Source organism: Scyliorhinus canicula, unplaced genomic scaffold (genome assembly GCF_902713615.1).
Source record: "Scyliorhinus canicula unplaced genomic scaffold, sScyCan1.1, whole genome shotgun sequence".
In the NCBI taxonomy this organism is placed as follows: domain Eukaryota; kingdom Metazoa; phylum Chordata; class Chondrichthyes; order Carcharhiniformes; family Scyliorhinidae; genus Scyliorhinus; species Scyliorhinus canicula.
The window spans coordinates 83,485-106,230 of record NW_024055477.1 but is presented as its reverse complement, the minus strand read 5'-3'; the positions used below and the strand labels follow the sequence as shown (position 1 = coordinate 106,230).

At 43.9% G+C, this 22,746-nt stretch overlaps 1 protein-coding gene across 2 annotated transcripts; it reads right to left on the bottom strand.

Annotated features, from left to right (window-relative positions):
* Positions 1–6,824: 6,824 nt before the first annotated feature.
* On the bottom strand, positions 6,825–14,777 carry LOC119959943 (endogenous retrovirus group PABLB member 1 Env polyprotein-like). Of its 2 annotated transcripts, none has more exons than XM_038787928.1 (2): positions 14,554–14,777; positions 6,825–8,487 (listed from the first exon to the last, which is right to left on the bottom strand). In XM_038787928.1, the coding sequence occupies exon 2, from the start codon at positions 8,277–8,279 to the stop codon at positions 6,918–6,920; it is 1,362 nt and encodes a 453-aa protein (XP_038643856.1). In that variant the 5' UTR covers positions 8,280–8,487; positions 14,554–14,777; the 3' UTR covers positions 6,825–6,917. The 2 variants fall into 2 exon arrangements, with proteins under 2 accessions (XP_038643856.1, XP_038643857.1); XM_038787929.1 differs by lacking the exon at positions 14,554–14,777 and adding an exon at positions 11,446–11,532.
* Positions 14,778–22,746: the final 7,969 nt, after the last annotated feature.

Sequence of the window (22,746 nt, the reverse complement as noted above, 5' to 3'; positions counted from 1 at the left end):
TAGAATAACAGATATGAACCTTGTGTCCAGAAATTACTGTGGAGATTTGATGAGCAATCGTGAAGGTCGTTTCTCAAAATCTTCCAGGGTTTCTTTGTTTTTCCTCACCCTCTCAAACTAAGTTATACCGGATATCAGACTTGGGGCCCATTCTGGTTCTCTTCCTGCTGACTAAACAACTTCAATCAAATATGGAGAAGACTGAATCCACTGTTCGGTCCCTGCTCCAATCTCCATTCCTGACATACCGACTCTATCCCCCTCCCTGGCAACAGTCTGAGACTTAGCCAGTCACTGTAAATTTGGTTTCACACTTGATCCAATATGACCTTCTGACCTCGTAGAATTTACAGTGCGGAAGTGCCCATCTAGTCAGCACCGGCCCTTGAAAAGAGCACCCTAGCTAAGCACAGACTTCCACCTATCCCCGTAACCCCACCTAACCTTTTTAGATACTAAGGCAATTTACCATCGTCACCTCCCGATTCGACAATTCCATTACACACCTGGCTGCTCTCCCACATTCTACCTCTGGAAACTTCAAGCGATCCAAAAGTCTGCTACCCATGTCTTAATTCACAGCAAGTTAATTTCCCCTCTGACCCCTGTGCTCTGAGACTTGCATTCGCTCCCAGTCAATTTCTCACCCTTGTTTTCAAATCCCTCCATGGCCTTGTCTCTCCCTGTGTCTGTCATCTCCTCCAGCTCCACAACCCCCCGAGCTATCTGTACAGCTCTGATCCTGGACTCTTGTCCATCCCCGATTATAATTACTCCACCATGGTTTTATGTTCCCTTGGCCCCAAGCACTGAATTCCCTCCCTAAACCACCCGTCTCCACCTCACTTACCTCCTTAGACGCTTTAAAATTCACCTCTTTGACCAAGTTTTTGGTCACCTGCCCTAATATCTCCTTTTGTGTCTGGGAGTCTCACTTTGTTTTATAATGTTCCTGTGAAGTTGACAGGGATGATTTATGATGTTAAAGGTGTTATATAAATATAAGTTGTTGTTGTTGACTGTAACCCTGACCTCCTGTTTTCCAATATCCCATTGGTTTCACAACAAACTCTATCTCTGATGTTTTGCCCCCTGCGGGTTTGCAGCCTCTATAAGCGGCGGCCGTTAACTCAGGCCTTCACCGGGAGCAGGCCGCAGCTGTCCCCCCGCTCGATGCAAACCCGAGGCCCGGAAACTTCTTATTAGGGTTTCATCAGGTTCAGTGAAACCGCCCAGCCGAGTCAAGCATCAGCTACTGCGCATGCTCCAGCTCACAATTCCAAGGGAATAATTGACGGCAGCTCTGGACCAATAGGACGAGGGTGGCGGGACTGGAGGACGGAGTACTTGCAGCCAATCGGAGTGAATGAGGGGCGGGGCTGGGCCCGGTCTTCCAAGTTAGTTGGAGCATGCGCAGTACCGATCACAATTCGGGATTGAGGCGGTTGGGTGGAAATTGTGAGTTGGTCAAATTCCGTCGGGTAAGTCATGAGGGAGGGATGGAGCTGGCGGGTGGGTCGGGAGGCTTCATAAACACTCCGTGTAGCCCAAGCTCCGAATATGAAGCTCGGACACAGCAGTTGAACCAGTGAAAGCTGATTGGGCTTTTCACCGAGACAGGGCCTGGGTGGCCGGCGCCATGCGGAGGGAGTAGAGTCCCGGATGTGCTCCGCCTCCCATTCACTCTGATTGGCTGGAGGACCAGCCGCTCTCGTTCGGTCTTCCTGCCCTGCCCACTCTTCCTATTGGTCCAGACCCGCCGTCAATCAGTTCCCGGGCATTGTGAGCTGGAGCAAACCCTTCACCATCATTGTCAGCTCCCTGGTTTGCAGCTGCGGAGCTTCTCCCTCTCTCCCGGGAACAGGCCCAGGTTAACGGGCACCATTCCTGCTTCACACACTGGAGGGTGGTTCACATCACAGGATGGGGGAGGGGGATAATAAATAAGAGCTGGGGCAGCACGGTGGCCAAGTGGTTAGCACAACCGCCTCACGGCGCTGAGGTCCCAGGTTTGATCCCGGCTCTGGGTCACTGTGTGGAGTTTGCACATTCTCCCCGTGTCTGTGTGGGTTTTGCCCCCACAACCCAAAAATGTGCAGAGTTGGTGGATTGGCCACGCTAAATTGCCCCTTAATTGGAAAAGATTATTGGGTAATCTAAATTTTCAAAAAAAAAATAAATAAGAGCTGACACTTTGCACTCAAATCAATGAGGACTCTGATCTCTGGCAAGGAAGGAAACCCTGGCAGGTGGGCGGGAGGATTCACAAACACCCGCTGGAGGCCCCAACCCCCCAATTGAGACCCATTGATTTTATTGTCAGTCTGCAGACAGGAGCTGGAGAACTGAACCCAGGCAGAGGAGAGGGAGGAAAAAAAGATGGTGAGATGGGTTTGGATTTCAGTTCAGGGAGGAGGGAGAGTGTGTGGGACAGGGATTTACAGCTTTGTGGGAACAAGGGGAGGAAAAAAGTTCCAGAGAGAAACTACAATTGCCTGTTCAGAATTTCTATCCTGGACTGACAGTGATGGCTTTTGTAAACTCCTTTTACAGGATATTGGAAGTGGATAATTTGCACACAACAAACTGAACCCAACGGAAAAGTTTGTCTCTTTGTGAATTCTGTCCTGCATTGACAGTGATGACGTTTGTAACGAGAGATTACAGCTCTCAGGAAAGATTAAATGGAGGGGGGCAATGTGAGAGAGTGACCATGGTTTAGCACACTGGGCTAATCGCTGGCTTTGAAAGCAGACCAAGGCAGGCCAGCAGACCAGTTCAATTCCTGTACCAGCCTCCCCAAATAGGTGCCGAAATGTGGCGACTAGGGGCTTGTCACAGTAACTTCATTTGAAAGCGGCTTGTGACAGATTTTCGTTCATTTCATTTCAACAAACAACAAGTCATGAATACAGGTTGAATAAATCCAGGTGACTGACTAGTCACTTCAGAATGTGCACTTCCACGGAGGTTGAGAAGGTGTTTTCAAAGAACGGTACAAGTCATGGAAAAATTACAGTGAAGGCTAGATTATAGGTGTGACGGGAGTTGGAGAGGATTGAAGCAGCAAATTGGACAGAATGCCGATTGTATTCATATTTCACAATATTTCAACGTAATCTGCTTTTACAGAATATTTGCAGATGCAAATATCATGTCGAGATCTGACAGAGTCACGTGATTAATCAGGACCGGCCTTTCAACGTGCAAGGAGAAATGTTTGCTTTGTGTCTTTTGGAAAAAATTTCGAAAATCACTGTTGATTGGAAAAGCACCGAGACACAGACATCTAAGTAATTTTCCACAGTTAGCTGGAACTGAGCTTTAGCCGATCACAAAGCATGAAATTAAGTTGCAACATTTACATCAGGGAGACACCGTACTCTGGCTTCATCTGATGATCCAAGTTGGAGAGACATAAGGACATTCGCACCAAAGGAATCAAGAAGCAGCAATAGGACATTCAGCCCCGTGAGCCTGTTCTACATTTAACAACATCACGGCTGATCTGATAGTGACCTCAAATCTGGATCCCACCTGCACCTGATAACTTGTCAATACCCATGGAGAAACCGTGGAAATGCAGGGACTGTGGGATGGGATTCAATTCCCCATCTGTATTGGAAACTCATCGACATATTCACACTGGGGAAAGGCCGTTCACCTGCTCCATATGTGGGAAGGGATTCACTAGGTCATCATGCCTCCTGACACACCAACTTGTTCATACTGATCAGAGACCTTTTAAATGTGCTGACTGTGAGATGAGCTTTAAAAGCAGAAAGGAATTACTGACACATCAACGCACTCACACTGGAGAGAAGCCATTCACCTCCGTGTGTGGGAAGGGATTCACTCAGTCATCCTCCCTCCTCAGCCACCAACTTGTTCATACTGATCAGAGACCTTTTAAATGTGCTGACTGTGAGAAGAGTTTTAAAAGTAAAATGAATTTACTGAAACACCAACGCACTCACACTGGGGAGAGGCCATTCACCTGCTCTGTGTGTGGGAAGGGATTCACTCAGTCATCGTCCCTCCTGAAACACCAACTTGTTCATACTGATCAGAGACCTTTTAAATGTGCTTACTGTGAGAAGAGTTTTAAAAGTAAAATGAATTTACTGAGACATCAACGTACTCACACTGCTCCGTGTGTGGGACGGGATTCACTCAGTCATCAGATCTCCTTAGACACCAACTTGTTCATACTGATCAGAGACGTTTTAAATGTTCTGACTGTGAGAAGAGCTTCAAAAGTAAAATGAGTTTACTGAGACACCAGCGCAAACACACTGGGGAGAGGCCATTCACCTGCTCCGTGTGTGGGAAGGGATTCACTCAGTCATACCACCTCCTGGAGCACCAACTTGTTCATACTGATCAGAGACCTTTTAAATGTGCTGACTGAGAAGAGCTTTGAACGCAGAAAGGAGTTACTGACACATCAACGCACTCACACTGGGGGAGGTCATTCACCTACTCCGTGTATGAGAAGAGATTCACATGTTCATCCCAGCTTCTGCAACCCCAGGAGTTCACACTGGGCAGAGGCTGTACACGTGCCCCGTGTGTGACAAGAAATTTACTCAGTCATCCCACTCGATGACACACCGATTTGTTCACATTGATCAGAAACTTTTTTAATGTTCTGACTGAGAAAAGAGATTTAAAGGTAAACCGAATCTGCAGAAACACCAACGAGTTCACACTGAAACAGAATCATAGAATTTATAGTGCAGAAGGAGAGCATTCGGCCCATCGAGTGCACCGGCCCTTGCAAAGAGCAGCTTGCTTCAGCCCATACCTCCAACCTAACCCATAACCCCACCTAACCTTTTTGGACACTCAGGGCAATTTAGCATGGCCAATCCATGTAATCTACACATTTTTTGACTTGTGGGAGGAAACTGGACACCCGGAGGAAACCTGCGCAGACATGGGGAGAACGTGCAAACTCCGCACAGTCAGTGAGCCAAGCCGGGAATTCTGGGACCCTGGAGCTTGAAGCAACAGTGCTAACCACTGTGTACCGTGTGGCCCACATGTGAGAGCGGTACTGGAGAGAGGCTGTGTAACTGGGCAGCACGGTAGCATTGTGGATAGCACAATCGCTTCACAGCTCCAGGGTCCCAGGTTCGATTCCGGCTTGGGTCACTGTCTGTGCGGAGTCTGCACATCCTCCCCGTGTGTGCGTAGGTTTCCTCCCATAGTCCAAAGATGTGCAAGTTAGGTGGATTGGCCATGATAAATTCCCCTTAGTGTCCAAAATTGCCCTTAGTGTTGGGTGGGGTTGCTGGGTTATGGGAATAGGGTGGAGGTATTAACCTTGGGTAGGTTGCTCTTTCCAGGAGCCGGTGCAGACTCGATGGGCCGAATGGCCTCCTTCTGCACTGTAAATTCTATGAACTGCTCCGTGTGTGGGAGGAGATTCACTCAGTCAAACAACCTGCACAGACATCAGCAAGTTCACAGGCAACAGCAGGGTTTGGATTCAGCTGTTGTTGCAGCTGTTAGTCACATCCAGGACTGAATGATGCCTGGACGTCTGTTTCCAGTGGGGCTCCACAGTTTCCGGTATATATCAGTGATTTAGACGGAAATGTATGCACCAGGATTATACAAAAGTTGCTGATGTGTTTTAGACAATGAGGGAGAAAGCCATGGACTGGTGTTGTATCTTCGGATTGTGAAGTTTTATTCAATTTACCGGTTGTTGTTGAGACATTGTTGAAACTCAGTAGAAATTCAAGTTGAAAACTTGTCAGGTGCAAATAAGAATTGTTTATTTGAAGTTCATTGGTTACAACTTGAAAATGATTTAAAAGGTAGTTTGTAGACAATTTGATTTTCTTCAAAGAATCACAGGAATTATCTTCTGAGACAATAGCCTGAACACAACTTTAAAAGTCAAAGGCTGAAGTCAAAGTATGAAAATGAAATAGGAATACAGAACTCTTTTCTAATTCTCTTCCTTTACTTTCTCTCTCTCTCTCTGTCTCTTTCTCTCTGTCTCTTTCTTCCTTTCTTTCTCTGTCTCTTTCTGTCTGTCTCTTTCTGTCTGTCTCTTTCTGTCTCTTTCTGTCCAAAATGGTGGCCAAATCATCCATGGATATACTATTTCATATCTGTCTTAAGCGATCCGATCACACCCCAATATAATCCTAATTGGTTTAAGCTTTATTCAAAACACATTTGATTTGATAACAAGCCGTCCATCCTCACGATGCAACGCCACTTCCAATTGTTGCTTATCTGCAACAATTGAGACGTTATGTCATCTCATCATGGCATAATTCGAAAATATAATTGAAACTTTTTTTGACACAGTCTAAAATGTTTCGGCTTGCATACGTTATGGAATGTGGTTCAGGCTGTTATCACAAGTGGCCTGAAATCAGAACAATGGCGCCTTTAATGCTTCCACCTTACAGCCCATGGGATTTAGCCCATGCCCTTGGAAAAATGTGATGTTTTTATCAGCCGCTCTGTGGTTTCCAAACTCATGTCTGAGTTTGGAAATTGTATGTTTCTTTCATTTTAAAACTGGGATTTAATATTTATGCTTTAAACAGCCTTTTTACCTATATTAAGTGTATTTAAAATACCTGACTTGTACAGTCGCCCCTTTGATAAATCGAAAGATCAAGTGAGATATATCAGAATAAGATAAAAGATATCATTAAAGCGATAGGATAGGTAAAAGCGCAAAGAATAATTCATTCATATTGTCATTGCAGATTTAAACAATAGAATGGAAACTTAGCATTGCAACAAGTATTTCAACAATAATCATTAAAATTCTTAAAGAATCATTATTACAAAATAACAATTAATAGATTAGTCAAATTTGATGCTACAGATTCAGTATTAATAGATTATACAAATAATTGATTGATAATATTACGGTTAACATTTCAACAAAAGTATTTCACCTCAAATTCATCAATTGGGGGTGCAGTAGGGTTAGTGTGAATCATTCTGACAGTTGGCCCCCTGCACTTAGCGAATAGTTCTTTGATGCACGTAGCACATTGGTATGTCATATAAATGATGAATCCAGCTTCACAGGAGAATAGGATTATTCTCATTATGGACATTCCTGTGTGTCCAAACCACCTGCAAATTCTATCCCAGAGAGAGAGAACTTGGGATGGATCAAGTTTTTTGATTTCTTTTTGGATATGTAATACCAAATCTTTAACTTCTTCAGAGTTATCAGGAATGAAAGTGCAACATTCTGCACCAATCAGGGCGCACGTGCCACCGTTTTTGGCTAGCACATAGTCAAGTGCCATTCGATTTTGCAATACCACGGTTTGAATTGTTCGCATTTCGTCAGAGATTTTGTCTAGGGCAGTGGCAGTGTATTCTGCCACATCTTGTATGATGGTTGTTATTTTATTTAACTCATTCTCCATCCTTACTTCCCAATAGAAAGGAATGAATCTAGCAAAAATTGCATATCTAAAGGTGATAGAACGTTTTTTTCTTTGAACAGTCATTTCTGAAATATGCAGGAGATTAGTCACATGACGAATGGCAGGTACCATGTATCCTAAATAGCAAGATCCTGACCAGGATCTTGGGAGCCAGGGATATGCTTTATCATCACAAATAAAATAAGTTCCATTATAAGCAGAATATGAGTAAATATATTCTAAGAGCCATTGGTCTTCGAATGTTTTATTATTTCTGAGGTTAGGTATGCCTGTTATCCTTGAGGACCGCATAACTCTTTCTAAGCGGTCGTTAGTACATTTAAAAGCTGTGTTAACATCTGCATAGCTAGTACAATTACTATTACCCATTGGTATCCCTTTAGGGTCCTTACTGACGAGGCAAATTGGTCCTTTTTGTTTAATATTAGTTGGGAGGTTAAGATGTTGAGGTTTTTTGTCAGGGCTAAATTGAAGTTGGTGCCATCCTGAAAAGGTGTTTAGTGGATAGCCTGCAGATTTCCATAAGTTAATAGATTTTTGGATGTCAACCTGGTACCTCCCATTTTCACATGTATATGCTCCAGAACGGGTCACCACAGAGCGAGGGACATTTTGATAGATGTACAATTCTGCTGTTTCTGAAGCATTAAAGGGAATAGTTAGAAAGGGAATACCCTCCCCTGAGTTAGTAGGGGTTGCAATGCATACCCAACAATTAGAAATGTTAAAGTTTTCAGCATATATCTTAGCTGTGTAAAGGAATGTGTTCTTATTCATTTCTGATACAACATTCACGAAGTCAATCAAATAACTGAAAATTAAAATTGCGGCAAACATTTTACTTGTACGCGCGCTTCACGTGCGATGCGTGAATCCAACTTTTCTTTCCTTTTAACTTAACAGCGGATTGGGTGGTGAGAAGGATTACGAAAGGACCTACCCACTTTAATCCCAAAGGTTCCTTTTGCAGCTTTTTGACGTACACTTCTTCACCGGGCACCAGGTCGTGTCCACCCTCCGGAGGATCACCCCACGCAGTTAACACCTGTTGAGAAGCAGATTTTGACAGTAAGACAGCAAAGCATCACTCATTAAATGACAGTCTGCTTTCCTCAAGTCAATAGTTCCTGGCAGAGACATTGGTCTGCCTGTGATGATTTCAAAAGGGCTCAGGCCTGTTGTTCTATTTGGTGTTGCTCTAATGCTGCATAATACTATTGGCAAAGCTTGGTCCCAATTCATGCCTTCCTGGCTGTATTTAGACAGTCTTTCTTTCAAAGTTCGATTCATACGTTCCACTTGTCCTGATGATTGTGGATGATAAGGACAGTGTAAATTCCAGTTAATGTTTCGTAGTTTACAGACTTCCCTACAAACAGCTCCTGTAAAGTGGGTTCCATTGTCTGAGTCAATGCTAGCTGGTACTCCCCATCTGGGAATAAAGTCTTTGCGTAGCACTTTGGCTGTATGGGCAGCTGCCCCTTTTCTAGCTGGAGCAGCTTCCACCCATCTGGAGAATTTATCCACTATTACAAGGACGTCATTGTACTGTTGACATTTAGGAAGAGTGATGTAATCTACTTGTAAGTCCTGGAATGGACCTGCAGGAGCAGGAGCTCTTAATTGAGGCATTGATGTTATAGGACCCAAGTTATTCTTTTGACAGGTTACACATCGGTTTGCTACCAATTGTGCATGTTTTTTGAATATCACACCAACTTCTATGGAATCGATCCATCATTTGTTGAGGTGATATGTGTCCCCATGAATGAATTTGTTGAGCTAAGAAGGGCATTAGTGATTGCGGTGCAACTGGTTTACAAGTTTGAACTTCTCTCCAAATTTCATCATCATACGGTTGAATACCTGATTCTAACCATTTCCATTTTTCTTCCTTTGTACAATCATTCTGCATTTCACGTAAATCATGTAATAAGGTGGTTACTCCCAATTTGTAAATGTGACTGGATTCCTGATGCCAATGAGAGGCACAAAGGGAGGCAGCTTCCCTTGCTGCTTGGTCCGCAAGAGCATTTCCTCTTGCTTCCATAGTGTCCTCATGTGTATGGGCTTTACATTTTAGAACTGATACTTCTTTGGGCAAGGTCATAGCTTCTAGAAGATCTCGTACTTCCTTTCCATTTCGGATAGGTGTACCTGCTGTTGTGAGAAATCCTCTTTTCCTCCACAGTTAGCCAAAATCATGTGCTACTCCAAAACCATATCTGGAGTCAGTATAGATGTTAGCAGTTTTATCTCTTGCCACATGACATGCTTCTGTAAGTGCCTTTAATTCGGCCTGCTGAGCTGATGTAGCTGGGGGCAAACTTCCTTCAGCTGATACTTCGTATGGGCTTGTGACTGCCCACCCAGCTTTCCTGATACCCTTGCCAATAAAAGAGGAACCATCTGTGAATAGGATTAAATCTGGGTTCTGTAGTGGCTCTTCTTCTACTAAGCGTACTTCTTCCATTTCCTCTATTATTTTCACACAGTCATGCACTTCTCTCTCTCCCTTCCCTTGTTCCCCGGGAAGTGGGAGCAAGGACGATGGGTTTACAGGACTGGCTTTGTGAAAATATAGGTTGGGAGCTTCCAAAACTGCTGTCCATCTAGTCCATCTAGCTGATGTAACTTGTGACACTCTGTTCATGGATAGTAGAGAATGGACTGAATGTGGACATTTAATGATTAACTTTTGGTCTAGAACAAGTCCAGATGTAATCATTACAGCTCGACATGTAGCTTCCATGGCTCGTAAGCAACTGCCAAATGCTAGTGCCACATTGTCAAGTTTAAGGGAATAGTACCCAACTGGTCTTAACTGATCACCATGTTCTTGAGCTAGTACTGCAGTCATGTAACCATCTCTTTCATGAACAAACATGGTAAAAGGTTTTCCGTTGTTTGGAATACCTAAGGCTGGCGCTGAACACAGGACCTTTTTCAAATTCAGAAATGATTGTTTTTGTTCAGAATTGAGTTTAACTCAATCTTTTGATTTTCTGTTTCCTTTTAGAAGATCATTCAATGGCTGGCATAACTGAGTATAAGAATCAATCCAATTTCTGTTAAAATTACAGAGTCCCAAGAAAGATCTGACTTCCTGTACAGTTGAGGGTTCTTTAGCTGCTTTGATGGCAGCTGTTCTGTTCTGAGTAAGTTCCCTTTTGCCTTTGGAAATTTTCTGTCCCAAGTAAACAACTTCCTCCTGGGTAATTTGTGCTTTTGCAAAGCTAGCTTTGTGACCATTTGCACTGAGGTGGTTCAAGACCACCCGTAAGTCCTTTTCATGGTCATCTTTATTGATGGAGGCTAACAGAACATCATCTACATACTGAATAATGGTTGAAGGCAGATCAGGCAGTTCCCTGATGTGATTCTGCAGAGCCATGTGGTAGATAGATGGGCTATTGTGAAAACCTTGCGGTAGTCTAGTCCATGTGTACTGTTGTTGATTGACTGTAAAAGCAAACCATGGTTGTACTTGTTTAGCTAATGGTACTGACCAGAAGCCATTTGCCATATCAATGACTGAAAACCACTGAAGGTCAGGAGTTAAAGAGTTAAAAATTGTAGATGGATCTGCCACTAAAGGAGCTTTTCTGACAATGAATTGATTTGCCTTTCTGTAGTCAATAGTAAGGCGCCATGTACCATTAGCCTTTTTCACAGGCCATACAGGGCTGTTTGATGAACTGTGAATACGCACTAAAATATCCCTTTCTTCAAGTTGTTTTATTATAGGTAGAATACCTTGAATTGACGTTTTGCTAATGGGGTATTGTTTGGTACAAGGTGGAGCTGATCCCATGAAAGTAACTGGGTCCATTTTCAAAAGACCACAATCATTTTTGTCAATTGCCCAAATTGGATGATGTTGTATTTCATCTTTTTTTATGTGTCTAATGGACCAGGTAATTTTCCCATTATTGAAATTGAGTGAAGAATTTAGTTGTGATAAGATGTCCATACCTAGAAGTGCTTGTGTTACCGGACCTACCCATATTGACGCTATCAGTTGATGTGGTCCAAATTCTAAGAGCAGTGGTATAGTCTTCCGAAGAGGGACAGAGTCTCCTCCTGCAGCCAAAGCTTCTATTTTCTCTGAAGTCAGGGGAAAGAAAGCAGCATTCTGTTCAGTAACACAGGTAAGTTCAGCTCCAGTATCAAATAGAAAATCGATATCAATACCTTCCACTCTTAATGAAATATATAATCCATCATTTTTCTGCTGCAAAAGTGCATGTAGAGAGAAATGGAGAGAATCATCAAGAGTGGGGTCTAGTAGTTTTTTGAATTATCACACAGAGAACGTCTTTGAGCTGGAGGACAGCTGTTTAACATTTCATTCATAGCATTGTTATCGTGTAGAATCCTACGTGGGTACGGTTCGTCCCCATGTGGGTAAGATTTCTCCCTACATGGGTAAGATTCCTCCCTACGTGGGTAAGGTTCCTCCCCACATGGGTAAGATTCCTCCCTACGTGGGTAAGGTTCCTCCCCACATGGATAAGGTTGGGAGGTTTTAAACGTAAGTCTGGGTCTGTCTTGTTGGAACGTTACCCTAGGTGCATCTTGTTTGTGCGCATTACGTGGTTGACCACGAGGTGGAAATGTATTGTAGTGAAAATTGTCTGCCTCATTATCATCTCTCGAATCCATCCGTAGTTTAAGATAGCATTTTGCCATCCAGTGTCCTACTTTACCGCAGTAAAGACATTGTGGTATATTTTCCTTACGTGATTTTAATGGAGCCAGGGTACATGTTTGCCCTGAATCTTGTGGTGGTGCTTTAGTCACTGCTGATGAGCTTGTCCGATTGCGTAAACCGCGATCTATCTGAATGCACCGGTCAACTATGTCTCGGTATGTGCCAGTTTTGGCCCAAGATGGTAAAACCAAATTCAAGGCATCAGAAACTTCAGGTTTAACACCGGCTACAAAAGCCGTTTTTAATGGATTTAAATTGCTTGCATCCCATGTGTCAGTTTCGTCTGTAAGTGTCATTCCCGAATATTCCATCCAAGTCTGTAAAAATCTGTCCTCAAAATCCTGAATATCTTCATTACTTTTTTGAATGCAAGATGTGATCTTAGACCAATCGGTCCTCGGGGGGGGCGATATGTTAATAGCCAATCCCTGATTGCTAGCCAACCAGCGTCTAAATTTTGCAAATCGTCTCCAAGGGCAAATTCCACCTCAGTTCTAAGGGTTGAAATTACGCGAGTACCGAGCATGATAGTTAGAACTTGTACTCCATCAAATGGGTGGAGACTGTAAATGGATTTTAATCTGTTAATTCCATTCCATGTGGACATACCACCCTTTTTAGGATGTGGGAGATTTTTGGACCATTCGTCAATTTGTGCAGGCTCTGCTGGTTCCTGAGTCCATTGATGATCAAATATGTTTCTAGAGATAGTTTCACCTTCTTCCTCTATTTTTTTGCTTCCAACTCTAACCCGTTTGCGTTTTAAAGGGGCTAGTTGAATTAATTTAGTATTACGCTTTGTAGGAACACTATCTTCGTCTGATTCATTTGGCAGAGGAATTAATTTATTCTTGACACTTGATCTCGGCTGTGCATTTGCCAATTGTGCCACTAGGTGGGTTGCTTGTTGAGTTTGTGTTACTTCAGCTGCTGTTTGAATCCAGTCTTTTAGGACCTTGCCGCTTTCAGTGGCAGTGTTTAAATCTTTTTTTAAAACATATCTTTCTTCGATTAACTTGCAATTATCATATTCAATTCGCTCAGTTTTTGATTGCAACTTTTGGTATCTTGACTTTACTTCAAAAATTTGATCTTGTAATTCTGCTGTTTGATAACTTCTGGAGTTTAGAGGTTTTGTTTTGCAATTCTGTTCCAATTTCATCATAATGTTCAAGTTTGGATTCTGCATCTTGCAATTCTCTTTCTAAAACACATTTTTGTTCCATTACCTTGTACTTTTCAAGTTCAATTCGCTCAGTTTTTGATTGCAACTTTTGGTATTTTGACTCCACTTCAAAAATTTGATTTTGTAATTCTGCTATTTGAGAAGATAACTGCTGGAGTTTAGAAGTTTTGTTTTGCAATTCTGTTCCAATTTCATCATAATGTTCAAGTTTTGCTTTTGTATCTTGCAATTCTTTTTCTAAAACACATTTTTCTTCAATTAACTTGGAATTTTCAAGTTCAGTTTGATCAGTTTTTGATTGCAACTGTTTGTATTTTGACTCTACGTCAAAAATTTGATTTTGGAACTCTATTTGAACAGATAACTGCTGGAGTTTAGAAGTTTTGTTTTGCAATTCTGTTCTAAGTTCATCGTCCTGTTCAAATTTGGATTTTACATCTCGCAATTCTCTTTCTAAAACACAGTTTTCTTCAATTAACTTGTACTTTTCAAATTCAATTTGCTCAGTTTTTGATTGCAGCTGTTGGTTTTTTAATTCCACCTCAAAAATTTGATTTTGTACTTCTGCTATTTGAACAGGCAACTGCTGGAGTTCAGAGATTTTGTTTTCCAAATCAGCTCTAATTTCATCGTCAGATTCAAGTTTTGCTTTTGCATCTTGCAATTCTTCAACAACTGCAATTAGTTGGTCTTTAGTGGTCCTATACTCATGATCAGTTTTATTTTTAGTAATTATCTCTTGCTGTCTGCGTAATTGTCCCATAATTGCCAGGGACCATTTAACACGTTCTGCACTGTGCAATCGTGTGCTTTTTCCCCATGCTCTCTTGATATTATCAAAGGACCACTGTCCTCTGCGGATATTATACTTTGATTCAATTTTTCTTGAGGTTTCACATAGGTCAACTTGTTTACGAAAGAAAGACCCAAAATCCCCCAACATATCTTCAACGGAAACATCTGGTATCCCAGTTCCTCCTTTTACCGTCGTAGGGAGTAAATTTCTGCCTTCTAAAGGGTCTAAATCTATACTTTCATCTGGATCAGCCATAAATTCAACCTTTCACTTAACTTTTTGTGTGTCGGCTGCGTTAGTCTCAACAACCGGCAGCTGATTGATTTAACACAGTCTATAAAAATGTCCTTTTCATGGGTCGAAGCACTGATTGATGCGGCTTTAAGACTTAATGGGTGAAAAAGATATTTCTTACCCCAGTCTAGCCGTGGATTCCGACTGTCTTCCGATTATTCCCGAAGCTTCCGTCGTCGCCTGGTCCTCCTCCGATTTCTCACGAAGCTTTCCGAACCTCTCCGAAGGTCGTATCAGAACTCCTCCCCCGCTGCCTGACTACGCCAAGTGTTGTATCTTCGGATTGTGAAGTTTTATTCAATTTACCGGTTGTTGTTGAGACATTGTTGAAACTCAGTAGAAATTCAAGTTGAAAACTTGTCAGGTGCAAATAAGAATTGTTTTATTTGAAGTTCATTGGTTACAACTTGAAAATGATTTAAAAGGTAGTTTGTAGACAATTTGATTTTCTTCAAAGAATCACAGGAATTATCTTCTGAGACAATAGCCTGAACACAACTTTAAAAGTCAAAGGCTGAAGTCAAAGTATGAAAATGAAATAGGAATACAGAACTCTTTTCTAATTCTCTTCCTTTACTTTCTCTCTCTCTCTCTCTTTCTGTCTTGTTCTCTTTGTCTCTTTCCTGTCTCTTTCTCTCTGTCTCTTTCTTCCTTTCTTTCTCTGTCTCTTTCTGTCCTTTCCCTCTCTGTCTCTTTTTGTCTTTTTCTGTCTTTCTGTCTTTCTTCTCTTTCTGTCTAAAATGGTGGCCAAATCATCCATGGATATACTATTTCATATCTGTCTTAAGCCATCCGATCACACCCCAATATAATCCTAATTGGTTTAAGCTATATTCAAAACACATTTGATTTGATAACAAGCCGTCCATCCTCACGATTCAACGCCACTTCCAATTGTTGCTTATCTGCAACAATTGAGACGTTATGTCATCTCATCATACTATAATTACGAAAATATAATTGAAACTATCTTAACACAGTCTAAAATGTTTCGGCTTGCATACGTTATGGAATGTGGTTCAGGCTGTTATCACAAGTGGCCTGAAATCAGAACAATGGAGCCTTTAATGATTCCACCTTACAGCCCATGGGATTTAGCCCCTGTCCTTGAAAGAATGTGATGTTTTTATCAGTGGTTCTGTGTTTCCCAAACTCATGTCTGAGTTTGGAAATTGTATGTTTCTTTCATTTTAAAACTGGGATTTAATATTTATGCTTTAAACAGCCTTTTTACCTATATTAAGTGTATTTAAAATACCTGACTTCTACAGTCACTGTCTGTGTGGAGTGTCCACATCCTCCCCGTGTGTGCGTGGGTTTCCTCCGGGTACTTCGGTTTCCTCCCACAGTCCAAAGATGTGCAGGTTGGGTGGATTGGCCATGAAAAATTGCCCTTAGTGTCCAAAATTCTATGATTAACCTAGGACAAACGTTCGGCACAACACCATGGACCGAAGGGCCTGGTCTGTGCTGCATTTCTCTATCAATCTTCTCTAACCCTTCCCTTCTTCCCCCCAGCCCACCTTCCCTCACCCATCTCCTCTCTACCCCTGCCCCCTTTCCCTAACCCTTCCCCTCCCCTGAGCCCCCTTTCCGTAACCCTTACCCTCCCCCCAGCCTGCTTTTCCCTAACCCTCCCTTCTAACCCCAGCTCCCCTTTCCCTAACCCTTCCCCTCTCTCCCCAGCCCCCCTTTCCCTAACCCTTCCCCTCTCTCTCTCGCAGCCCCCCTTTCCCTAACCTTCCTCCTCTCCCACCCCCCAGCCCCCCTTTCCCTAACCCTTCCCCTCTCTCCCTCAGCCCCCCTTCCATAACCCTTCCCCTCTCTCCCCAGCCCACTTTTCCCTAAGCCTACCCCTCTACTCCTAGCCCCCTTTCCCTAAGCCTACCCCTCTACTCCTAGCCCCCTTTCCCTAACTTCCCCTCTCCCCCTAGCCCCCTTTCCCTAACCCTACCCCTCTCCCCAGCCCCCTTTCCCTAAACCTTCCCCTCTCCCCCTGCCCCCTTTCCTTAACCCTCCCCCTCTTTACCCCAGCCCCCTTTTCCTAACCCTTCCCCTCTCTCCCCAGCCCCCTTTCCCTAACCCTTCTCCTCTCTCCCCTAGCCCCTTTCCCTAACCCATCCCCTCTCCCCCCAGCCCCCCATTTCCCCAACCCTTTCCCCTATCCCCACAGCCCCCCTTTCCCTAACCCTTCTCCTCTCTCCCCTAGCCCCCTTTCCCTAACCCATCCCCTCTCCCCCCAGCCCCCCCATTTCCCCAACCCTTTCCCCTATCCCCACAGCCCCCCTTTCCCTAACCCTACCCCTCTCCCCCCAGCCCCCCTTTCCTTAACCCTACCCCGTTTCTCTAACCCTTCACTTCTTTCTCCCCCAGCCTCCCTTTCCCTAACCCTTCCCCTCTCCCCCCAGCCCCATTTCCCTAACCCCCTCTCTCGCCGAGCCCTTCCCCCTCTCTCCCGCACACCCTCCGTGATGCCCTTCCTGAACGATCTGGGGTGTGATCCACCTTCTCCTTGTTTCCCACCATTTTGTACCAGTTCACGGCGGCTATTTTATGTCAATTCACGGTGGCCATTTTATGTCTGTTCACGGCGGCCATTTTAAGTCAGTTCGTGGTGGCCATTTTATGTCAGTTCACAGTGGCCATTTTATGTCAGTTCACGGTGGCCATTTTATATTAATTAATGGTGGCCATTTTATGTCAGGTCACAGTGGCCATTTTATGACAGTTCACGGCGGCCATTTTATGTTAATTAATGGCGGCCATTTTATGTCAGTTCATGGCGGCCGTTTTATGTCAGGTCACGGTGGCCATTTTTTGTCGGTTCTTGGCGGCCATTTTAGGTCAGTTTACGGTGGCCATTTTATGTCACTTCACGGCGGCCATTTTGTGTCAGTTCACGGTGGCCATTTTATGACAGTTCACAGCGGTCATTTTATGACAGTTCACGGATCGGCCCTTGTGTCCTCAGTGCCGTAGGCAGCTGTGCTAACCAGTGTGCCCCGTGTCACCCACACTGAGATATTTCTGTCAGTTGTACAGGTTGGTGTAAAATATACTGAAGGAAAGAGTGGTATTTAAACAGTGAGATGTTGGGATATGTGGAGGGACAGACTGATCGGGGTGACCTCGTACACCAGTCAGTGAAAGTGGAGAGTGGGGGGGCGGGTGCAGCAAGCAGTTCAGAAGGCCAATGATATGTTGGCCTTCAATGCAAGAGGGATTTGAGTTCAGAAGGGGAGTTGTCTTACTGCAGTTATACAAGGCCTTGGTGAGACAACACCTTGAGTACTATTTACAGATTTTGGTCTCCCTAACTGAGAAAGGATATATTTGCCAGAGAGGGAGAGCAGCGGAGGGTCAACCGGCTGATAGCGAGGTTGCTGAAATGTCCTGGGACGAGAGATTGGGTCGATTGGACAAGGTGCTCCTCCCCAACAGTCAGCACTGCCGGTGCCCCCCACAGCCAGCACAGCCAGTCCCTCCCACAGCCAGCACTGACTGTGCTCCCCCACAGCCACCACTGTCAGTGCTCCCCCACAGTTGATTGGCTGAGAGGCTGTCAGCCAGCGGCTGGAGCTGCTGATTGGATGAGAGGCTATCAGTCAGCAGCTGGAGTTGATAATTGGCTGAGAGGCTGTCAGTCAGCGGCTGGAGCTGCTGATTGGCTGAGAGGCTGTCAGTCAGCGACTGGAGCTGCTGATTGGCTGAGAGGCTGTCAGTCAGCGGCTGGAGCTGCCCATTGGCTGAGAGGCTGTCAGTCAGTTTGATTTACTCATTAATTTAATAATTGATGTAACCGGATATTTCATCGCTATCTTGATCTCCTCCCTGAACCTGGACTGAGTCACCACATAAATAAATGTGTTTGTGCAGCAATTTAAATCCTGCAGCATATATCCGATTTGTTGTAAATTATATTGAGGATCGGTGAGGTAATCAACATATGACAAATCCAAATAGAAAAATTTAATAACGTACACGGTCCAGAGGAGAATGAAAGTTCCGGAGATGCTGAAGAGTAAAATCATTGACTTCCTTCTGCTCTCCATCTCTGGGTCTGTGCGATTGTCTCCCTGACTCTGAGCCCTCAGTGTCTTCCGGACCCGACTGGTGAGTAAAATGTGTCTGAATGTCAGAGCGTTGGTCAACAGGATTGAGAAGAACGGGATCAATGGGGTTAACACCTGATCAAACCAGGAATATCCAACCCATCCCGTGTCAGTCCAATAGCTGCTCTTTATCCGACAGCCCCACTGGACATTGTCGATTATCCGTCTAGGTTTATACATAAAGTACCAGGGAATGTTTTTCACACAGAGCAGGAGGCCGGTTGTTGACAGAACCACAGCCGCAGTTTTCCCGGTGCAATATTTAGTTTTCAGTTTCTGGCAGCGAATGGCCACAAATCGATCAAAGGAAAAAGTGAGAGTGAACCAGACAGAACAGTCCCTGGCTGCAGCTATCAGGCCAGTGTTAACACGGCACACAGGGGTGAGCGACAGGAAACTCAGGGGGAAATAATAATAATCGATCATGTTCAGTATGGGTTTAGTGATAATAAACAGCAGATCCGCCGTTGCCATGGCCACCAGGTAGCGAGTGGTGCAGGTAGAGAGACCACACTTCCCCCGACACAGAATCACAATTCCCAGTAAATTAACTGTCAGAGAGAGAAAGGAGAGACGCGGGAAATTACTGGATAATCAATCTCCCTGTCTGAACATAATGTCAGCATCAATATAATGGACAGTGGGTGGGTAGGGGTGTTGGGAGAGGAGTGGGCACAGAGATTAACATTGCAGAGAGGGAAGTAGCAAATGTAACTCCAGTGTTAAAGATGGGGAATGGGGGGGAAAGTGTGAATTACAGCCCTGTCAGTTTGATGGCAGTGGTAGGAAAATGTTTATAATTCAGATACCTTTGGGAGAGGTTACATTTCTCATTCAGTCTGATTTACCGGATTCACTCAGGCCGGCCAGGTTTCCCAAACCGGATACAAACATACCAGAGATTGTCATCCCTGCTCAATTATTGGACCAAACCCCGGATTGGACCGTTCCCTGGACTGGGTTTCTGATGGAGTTGGACACCACCCCTGGTTTATTTGAATCCTCCACGATCAATGGAAAAATAAAACAAACGCAGGACCTTCCCACTTCATAATCATGGGAGGAATAGAAATGTAGAATGTATAGTGCAAAAGGAGGCCATTCAGCCCATCGAGTCTGCACCGGCCCTTGGAAAGTAAGCACCAGTTAAGACCACCCCATCCCCATAACCCAGTGACCCCATCTAAATTGTTTGGAAACTAAACACAATTTATCATGGCCAAGCCACCCAACCTGCACATCTTTGGACTGTGGGAGGAAACCTGAGCACCCGGTGGAAACCCACGCAGACACAGGGAGAACTGCAGTCTCCACACAGTCACCAAAGCTGGAATTGATTCGGGGACCCTGGTGCTGTGAGGCAGCAGTGCCAACCACTGCGTTACTGTGCCACCAATGTCATTGGGAAGGGACAGAACAGGATAAAGCGGACGGAATTAAGAGAGGAAGAAATGATCTTGCTGGGGCTGGAACAGGCCAAAATAATGGGTCTACTGGGACTTTCCTGTTTGTGGATTTTGGGAAGGAGGTAGAAGCGGGAGGTTGATGCAGGATGTGTGGGGTTGTGGGACGATGATGTCCGAGGCTGTGGTCAGAGGATATCCAGAGCCAATGAGGTCAGTGAATGTCCTGGGAACAATATGATGATGTTTGGTGGTGTGCTGCTTGTCCAGGAGGAGGTAGCAGGATGGGCCTGAGAGTTGACGGCCAGTCTCTGTGAGGAATAAGTCAGTACACCAGACAATAATGGCACAAACCCTTGTGGTCAGCTCAGGTAACCAGGCCAGGGTTGGCTATTAGAGAGAGGATTGGAGCAAGATTCGAGTGAGTCAGGATAGAGTTGGTGAGAGGCACAGAGAAATTGAGACGGTCGTGTCGCACTGGTTTAGGGGCTGGTTTAGCTCACAAGGCTAAATCGTTGGCTTATAAAGCAGGCCAGCAGCACGGTTCGATTCCCGTACCAGCCTCCCCGGACAGGCGCCGGAATGTGGCGACTAGGGGCTTTTCACAGTAACTTCATTGAAGGATACTCGTGACAATAAGCGATTTTCATTTTCATTTCATTTCACTGACAGATCTCAATGAAAAGATCAAGAGCTGATAGGAGGCCAGAGGGAGGAGGCCAGAGGGTGGGGTCCAGGTAGAGGGAGATTACTGGAGGCAGATGGATTTCAGCAACAAATATTCATAAAATAGAGAGAAATAGCAGAGACAATATTATCTACTCACTGATCACCATCAGAATAATTACCAAAGAATTGAAAAGCAGAAGTCGGTCTCTGTTATTCTTGAATTTACAACAGAATATAATAAAATCTTCCAGTCACAATGTCAACAGTAGGAAAAATTGAATTAGACGTCTGAGTTTAAGAAATCCAGTAACACAGAGTCTACTAAATAGTCGGCACATATTCCAAAGTCAACATTATTCCTGACACATTTCATCCAATTATTGTAATAACTATCAGAAATAATAGATCTGAGTAGTATAACAGATGTTAAACAATTTGAGTTTCTAAAGGCCGTCAGTAAGATCCGAATAACAGACTCATGGGTAATCTCAGAGCCAGTGGAGTTAGGGGACACAGCAGCAGAATGGACACATGCTGGCGACACACACACAAAACAGGGAGAGGAGTTTAAGGGATTTAGGCTGATTGGTGGAAGGTGGGAAGTGGTGTCCCACAAGGATCAGCACTGGGATCACTCTCCTTCACCATTCCCATCACCAGTATGGAATCGGGAAGCAGAACGATAATTACACAATTTACAGACAAAATCAAATTGAGAGTGATAGTGAATACAGAGGAAGAATACAACTAATTACAGGAACACATTATCAGTAATTATGAATTTCCAAAGTGTGTATTTCAACGGGAAATTAATTTCCCGACAGATCAATGTCCGCTGCTGCATTTTGATCAGAACAATAAGTCCCGCAATCACTCCTTGGAAAACAAGTGTGTGAATGGACTGGAGGGGTTTCTGGGTTCAGGTGAATAGATTCACAATTCGTGTGAAGCAGAAACACAGTTTAAAAACATCCATAACAATTGATCAAACATGTGAGTTCATTTCAGAATGAATAGAAATGAGAAAATATCACAAAACCTATTGGAATACTGCACTGTTGTGGGTTTTATGAAATATTGAAGTTTGGGTCATGTTTGTTCCTGTTGGAGTAGGTCAATAGAAAACAGAGATAGGGACATTTCACTTCATACAATGAATATCAAACATCTTCAAAACCCAGCCAAACATGAGCTGGTTTAGCTCACGAGGGGCTGGTTTAGCTCACTGGAGGTGGTGTAGCTCACTGGGCTAAATCGCTGGCTTTAAAGCAAACCAAGCAGGCCAAGCAGCACGGTTCTATTCCTGTACCAGCCTCCCCGACAGGCGCCGGGATGTGGCGACTAGGGGCTTTTCACAGTGACTTCATTGAAGCCTACTCGTGACAATAAGCAATTTTCATTTTCATTTCATTTTCAAACTCTTCCTGTTTTCAACCTATTCCAAAGTTAAAACTCACAGAGAGAACTCCACAGAATGGAGCGACAACTCATCAATAAAATACATAATTTCAAAATAGAACTAACTAATGTCAGTCCAGTTACTGATCCACACACAATACAATTCCACATGGACAGATAGCCGCAGAAATAGAGAGATAATTAGATCAGATATTCCACTCTGGTGAGAGACCCACACTCAGTACAATCCTACACTGAGATACTTCCAGTAATCCTTGTTCACCAATGTCAGATATTCCACTCTGGTTAATGACCCACACGCAGTGTGCTTTAATTATTTCTCCTCCTAAACCTCCCTTCAGAGAAATTGCCTTCACTGAGATCCAATCTAACATTATACAAGATCCCACTCAATATAATAACTTCACCGGTCAGAGATCCAGTGAGTAACAAACAGAGGTTTATTGTGAGTTGATGGAAGGGATTCAAACCATTGACATGCTTAAAGACATTTGACAATGATATTGTTGATCAGGTGTCTGTATCACAGTGAGCACGAGATCAGGATTAAACATTTTCACTCAGAGTTTCAAATCAGAGAGCCGCTCACATACAGATTTACAGTTCAATGGTGATAGTCACTTACCAGGAACACCAACGATAGCAACGATTGGGTAGAATATTTTCTCAGCAGTATAAATTGGATTATGCATTTTCAGTATGAAGTGATGT

Coding starts and splice junctions, on each gene's coding strand:
- LOC119959943 (XM_038787928.1), bottom strand. CDS start 8,279: ATGTTTGCCGCAATTTTAATTTTCAGTTATTTGATTGACTTCGTGAAT.